We start from the raw sequence: 6,923 nt of genomic DNA on the forward strand, positions 1-6,923 counted from the left end.
AATAGCCTTCATTTCTAAGAACAAGAATAGACTGGCGAGTTTCACATGAAACTTCTTTTTTTCTGGCCATTTTGAGAGTTATCGAACCCACAAATGTGATGCTCCAGATAATCAACTAGCTCAAAGGAAGGCCAGTTTTATAGCTTCTCTCATCAGCAAAACAGTTTTCAGCTGTGCTAACATAATTGCACAAGGGTTTTCAAGGGTTTTCTAATCATCCATTAGTCTTCTAAGGCGATTAGCAAACACAATGTACCATTAGAACACTGGAGTGATCGTTGATGGAAATGGGCCTCTATACACCTCTGGAGATATTTCATTAGAAACCAGACGTTTCCACCTAGAATAGTCATTTACCACATGAAAAATAAGGACATTTCTAAGTGATCCCAAACTTTTGAACGGTAGTGTATATCCACATATATATGTATATTTATTTATAGATATACATATATATATATAAATATATTTTTATATATATAAATATATATTTATATATATATACATTTATATGTGTATATGTATATAAATAACCGCTGCGTGTGCTGCAGGTGACTGTAAGTATAAGTTTGGGTCTTGGGGGTCCTGTGACTCCGAGACCAGCACCAAGACCAGGTCCGGGTCCCTGAAGAGGGTCCTGTTCAACGCAGACTGCCAGACCACCGTCACCGTGTCCAAGCCCTGCTCCCCCAGGGCGAAGAAGAGCCGGGGTGAGCTCCTCTTCATCACTACAACTGCTCCTCTTCTATACTAGACTACTCTTCATCACTACACTGCTCCTCTTTATCATTAGACTGCTCTTCTTCATCACTACACAACTCCTCTTCATCACTACGGCTGCTCCTCTTCATCACTACATATATATACAAATATATTCACACATGAATGTGTGAATAAACCATTTCCTCTCTGCTCCTCTTCCTTTCTGCTCCTCTTCCTCTTTCTTTCTGCAGGAAAGAAGACGAACTGAAAGAGGACCAGGAGAAGAGCTCATACTCTTCATTGATCAAAACCCTCTTTGATTATTTTTTATTCTGATTTGATGTATGTGTTTATTTGGTTTAAAGAAGCTTAGATATTAATAATAATAATTGTGTCCCTGTAGCTCAGAGCTGGTTTTTACTTCAGTAGTTAAAATATAAACAAATTAAAAAGAATAACGTTCCTCCATAAAATCTATTTTTTGAACTATAGATTATTGATGTTGTATAAAAGATCAAAATAAATACTGTACATTGTTTTGAAGTTTGGTCTTTTCTCCATAAAAGAGGTTTTAATGCTTCAGATTGTCTCTGTTCCATATTTACATGACATATATATTATATTTACATAACATATATAGATTTACATAACATATATATATTAACATAACATATATATTTACATAACATATATATTATATTTACATAACATATATATATTAACATAACATATATATTTACATAACATGTATATATTATATTTACACAACATATATATATATTATATTTACAACACATATATATTTACATAACATAGATATATTATATTTACATAACATCTATATATTATATTTACATAACATCTATATATTATATTTACATAACATATATATACATAAGATATATATATTTACATAAGATATATATATTTACATAACATGTATATTATATTTACATTTATATATTTACACAACACGTATATATTATATTTACATAACATATATATTATATTTACATAACATATATTTACACTACCGTTCAAAAGTTTGGGATCACCCAGACAATTTCGTGTCTTCCATGAAAAATCACACTTTTATTTATCAAATGAATATAAAATATAGTCAAGACATTGACAAGGTTAGAAATAATGATTAATATTTGAAGTATTAATTTTGTTCTTCAAACTTCAAGCTCAAAGGAAGGCCAGTTGTATAGCTTATATCACCAGCATAACTGTTTTCAGCTGTGCTAACATAATTGCACGGGTTTTCTAATCATCCATTAGTCTTCTAAGGCGATTAGCAAACACAATGTACCATTAGAACACTGGAGTGATAGTTGATGGAAATGGGCCTCTTTACACCTCGAGATATTTCATTAGAAACCAGACGTTTCCACCTAGAAGAGTCATTTACCACATTAACAATGTATAGAGTGTATTTCTGATTGATTTAATGTTATCTTCATTGAAAAAAACAATGCTTTTCTTTGAAAAATAAGGACATTTCTAAGTGATCCCAAACTTTTGAACGGTAGTGTACATAACATATATTTACATAAGAGATATATATTTACATAACATGCATATATAATATTTACATAACATTTATATTATATTTACATAACATGTAGATATTATTTACATAACATGCAGATATTACATATACACATTTAGATATTAGATAATTGACATAATATTGACATAAACTAGAAATTACATCATTTACATAATATGTAAACATTTAGTTTATCCTAAATCTAAATAGGGGGTTAAGGGATAGGTGTTAGGAGATAGGAGATACGTCTAACCTAAACCCAGTCCACGTCTGTTTCCTTGATCTAAAAAACAGAAATAAATTACGACTCCCAAGATGCATTTCACCAAGAAACATCCAATCACAGAGGTCAGAATACTGCGAGCGCTCGTTGTTGAGAAAAGTTATAAATTGGACAGTCACGACAACTTCAAGCCTTTGTCTCCATAGCAACGTCAGCTGAGGCTCATGGGAGTTGTAGTAATTAGAGCCGACAGAAAGGTTCAGTAATAATGATGTAACACGAAACAATTTAAAGAAAAGTTATTTTATTGATCCTGTGGGTACCTCTTCTCTGGACCGCCCCCATGAGCCACAGCCGACACATAATAACAATAACAACTAGAACGGGCACTCGGTAGAGCGCATACCTTCCCATATCACAAGATTGGGCATTGAATTATGAACATGTTGGCATTAGTTGCATGCCAATTGGGTACAAATTGACAGCGCTATGGTAAAAAGAAGATTTTGACCTTTTCATAACCTTTACCTTGACCTTTGACCCGATCGATCCCAAAATCTAATCAAATGGTCCCCGGATAATAACCAATCATCCCACCAAATTTCATGCGATTCGGTTTAATACTTTTTGAGTTATGCGAGTAACACGCATAATGTAGCGGCGTTCCGTCGTTGTTTTCTTAATCCGCTAAAGAGCTGCAGACACAGTGAGTTTCCTCTCACGCGCATGACAGGAGACCGTTCATTTCCTTTTCTTTCGATTTTATTTTAAACAGCAAAAAACGCTAACAAAGTACACAAAATAATAAACGTTCAAAACGATCTCATGGTCTTACGGTAAAAAAACTATATCTCTCATGTCTAATGCGGCTCTGTTCTTCCACCCGTTGCCGTCATGACGTCATTAAATAGCCTGGCCCGAGCGTCAGTCATGAACATAAAGAGCTTTCAATGTATTTAACTTATAATTCCTCCACCGTGAGCATAATTCTAAATATTAAATTATAAACAATTCTGAAACTTAAATATACTAAAAACACACGTGTGGCTCTTACACATGCGAAGGTAATGACGATGTAACCATGACAACCGCAGGTGCCTCGACCGACGACCTCACCGCAGCCTCCGGCAGCGCAGCAGGCTGCAGAAGGTCTTCCTGAAGGTCTCGTTACAGAGGGCGTAGCAGGCGGGGTTGACGGCGCTGTTGACGTAGCAGAGCCAGTAGCCCGCGGACCACAAGGCGCCCGGGACGCAGTCGTGACAGAAGGCCGCCACCACGGCCATGACGTTGTACGGCGTCCAGGTGAGGATGAAGGCCAGCACGATGGCCAGGATGGTCTTGGTGACCCTCCTCTCCCTCGCCATCACTCGAAGCCGGCGCCTCTCCTGAGACCTGAAGCTGGGGCAGGAGGAGAAGGCCGCCGCCGCCGCCTTCCCGCGGAGGTCGGCGTTGGACGAGGAGTCCGTTTCCATCTTGTCGTCTTCGGCGGCGGCGGCCCGAGCGCGGCGCCGCTGAGGCTCCGAGGCGTCGCCCGCGCCGCTCGACGCCCTCCGGTTCCTCCTCGGCTTCGGAGCGCCGCAGTCCGATTGGTTCGGAGACGGGTCCGAGCCCGGGTCGCCGGTCGCCACGCTCCGGCGTTTCAACAGGAAGTCTTTCCCGGACGGACCGGCCGTCCTCAGCCGGCCGCGGCTGCCGGCGGACAGGCGCCCGTACAGGCCGACCATGACGAACGCCGGCAGGTAGAAGGAAGGCAGCGTCGTCGCCAGGGTGACGGCGGGGCTGGCGAGCAGCTGGATGTGGCACTCGCCGTCGGGGATCACGCGCTTCCCGCCGAGCGTCTGCCAGCTGAGGATGGCGGGCGCCCAGAGGACGAAGGGCAGCAGCCAGGCGGTGGCGATCATCACGCCGGCCGCGCCGCCCGTCCGCCACGCCGGGTAGCTGAGCGGCCGCGTCACGTAGAAGTACCGATCCAAACTGATGACCAGCAGGTTCATGACGGAGGCGCCGCTCGCCACGTAGTCCGCCACGAGCCACGCGTCGCAGGCGGCGGCCCCCAGGGGCCAGCGGCCGCGCAGCAGGTAGAGCGCGTACAGGTTGACGGACAGCAGGCCCACCGCCAGGTCGGCCACCGCCAGGCTCAACAGGAAGTAGTTGTTGACGGTCCGCAGGCGGCGGTTCACCCCGACGGACAGGAGGACCAGCGCGTTGCCGAGCACCGTGGCGGCGCTGAGGGCGGCGGCGGCGGCGGCGAGGGCCGGCTGAGCCGCGCCGTACGGAGACGCGCCGCCCGGAGGCCGGGAGGAGGCGTTGACGCGAGGGTGGAGCCAGAGGGAGGAGTTGAGGTCGGGCTCCGGTGCTCCGCCCATGTTCCTGAAACACACAGGTCCAGTTGCATTGTGGGTCGTGAAAGTGGCGGAATATCTCTGGTTCTGATGATCTTGTTTTTGTAAACTCATTTTATGATGCTGGTATCACAGCATGGTGGAGCTGCCGAGCTAACTAGCCGAGCTAACTAGCAGACGGATGGCTACTTAGCTAGCTTTAGGCCCGCCGCCGCGCGGCACCGACTCAGCTGCTGACAGCAGCTCTGAGTCCATCTGCCAGTTCACGGAACGGACAGCTAGCGACCACGCTAATTAATAGCTAGCTCTGCAGATTAACCAGCTAACTAATTAACTAGCTATGCAGAATAACTAGTTAACTAGCTAAACAGAGTAACTAGCTATGCAGATTAACTAGTGCACTATGCAGATTAACTAGTGAACTAGCTAAACTGATTATTAACGAAACAAATTAACTAGCTAAACAATTAACTATCTAACTAATCAACTTGATATGCAGATTAACTAGTTAACTATGTAGATTAGCTAGATCTGCAGATTAATTAGCTAAGAGGATAACATAGTTAACTAGTTAAACAGGGTAACTAGTTAATCCGCAGAGCTAGTTAATATGCAGAGTTAACTAGCTCTGCAGATTAACCCTCCTGTCGCCTTCGGGTCAATTTGACCCGATTCAATGTTTAACCCTCCTGTTACCTTTATATTTACTAACATATTTTACCCTTGGGGTCAATATGACCCCAGCTATTAAAATCTCCAGAAAATTATTAGAATTAATATTGTTTTCCAAGTTTAAGTGTGAGGTACTTTATGTTTGTTTGTTGACTACCGAAAGAACACCGACATTAAACATTGAATCGGATCAAATTGACCCGAAGGCGACAGGAGGGTTAACTAATTAACTAACAAAACAGATGTTAAAATAAACATATTTCTGTTTTTATTGAAATAAACAATCTTTTAGACAAATATTAATTTTGAGATGTACAACATATTTTACATTTCTAATGTTTACGAGAAAGAAAGAAAAACTTCCTGATGACGAGAAGAACGAAAACAGCAGGAAGAGTTTTAATTACCTGCTGATCCTGGACCTGCTGATCGCTGATCCTGGACTTGATCCTGGGCCTGCTGGTCCTGGACTTGCTGATCCTGGACTTGATCCTGGACCTGATAATCCTGGACCTGCTGATCCTGGACTTGATCCTGGACCTGCTGATCCTGGACTTGCTGATCCTGGACTTGATCCTGGACCTGATAATCCTGGACCTGCTGATCCTGGACTTGATCCTGGACCTGCTGGTCCTGGACTTGCTGATCCTGGACCTGATGATCCTGTGTTCACATGTTCTCCTCCTCCGCTCCTTCTCTTCATTCTGCTCCTCCTTCACCTCCTTCTCCTCCTCCAGCAGCCTTTATATTGATTCCTTCTCATTAGCAGAGCTGAAGCTCCACCTGCTGGAGGAGTGACTCACACTCAAACACACACACTTGTGTACTTGTGTGTAAACTTGAGTCCCGACTCCTTGTGTGTGTGTATTATATATATATAATACACACACACAACATACATAGATACATACAAACATGTGTGTATATAAATACACACATATATATATAAATAAAATGGGCAGAGCCAGTCATATTGACACTGGAACTGATGACGCTTCAAAAGTCCACGAGAACACAAGTCCACGAGAAGACAAGTACACAAGAAGACAAGTCCACGAGAAGATACATCCACGATAAGAAAAGTACACGAGAAGACAAGTACACAACTCCACGAGAAGACAAGTCCACGAGAAGACAAGTACACGATAAGAAAAGTACACGAGAAGACAAGTCCACAAGAAGATAAGTACACAAGTCCACGAGAAGACAAGTCCACAAGAAGATAAGTCCACGAGAAGACAAGTCCACAAGAAGATAAGTACACAAGTCCACGAGAAGATAAGTCCACAAGAAGACAAGTCCATGAGAAGACAAGTCCACGAGAAGACAAGTACACAATAAGAAAAGTCCACGAAAAGATAAGTCCACGAGAAGACAAGTCCACAAGAAGATAAGTACACAAGTCCACGATAAGAAAAGTACACAAGTC

At 42.7% G+C, this 6,923-nt stretch overlaps 2 protein-coding genes across 3 annotated transcripts in view; one reads left to right on the forward strand and one right to left on the reverse strand.

The window, feature by feature from the left end:
- mdkb (midkine b) overlaps positions 1-1,240 on the forward strand; it is a 7,298-nt gene extending 6,058 nt beyond the window's left edge. For both annotated transcript variants that reach the window (XM_056416274.1, XM_056416273.1), the window contains 2 exons: positions 552-710; positions 954-1,240. In XM_056416274.1, the coding sequence (XP_056272249.1) occupies positions 552-710; positions 954-970 (176 nt within the window). In that variant the 3' untranslated portion in view covers positions 971-1,240. The remainder of the gene's footprint in view (positions 1-551; positions 711-953) is intronic.
- Positions 1,241-3,592: 2,352 nt separating this feature from the next.
- Positions 3,593-4,846, reverse strand: chrm4b (cholinergic receptor, muscarinic 4b). The gene has a single exon (XM_056416163.1). It carries the CDS (start codon positions 4,844-4,846, stop codon positions 3,593-3,595), a length of 1,254 nt encoding a protein of 417 aa, XP_056272138.1.
- Between the last annotated feature and the right edge of the window lie 2,077 nt (positions 4,847-6,923).

Source organism: Pseudoliparis swirei, chromosome 6 (genome assembly GCF_029220125.1).
Source record: "Pseudoliparis swirei isolate HS2019 ecotype Mariana Trench chromosome 6, NWPU_hadal_v1, whole genome shotgun sequence".
Lineage (NCBI taxonomy): Eukaryota > Metazoa > Chordata > Actinopteri > Perciformes > Liparidae > Pseudoliparis > Pseudoliparis swirei.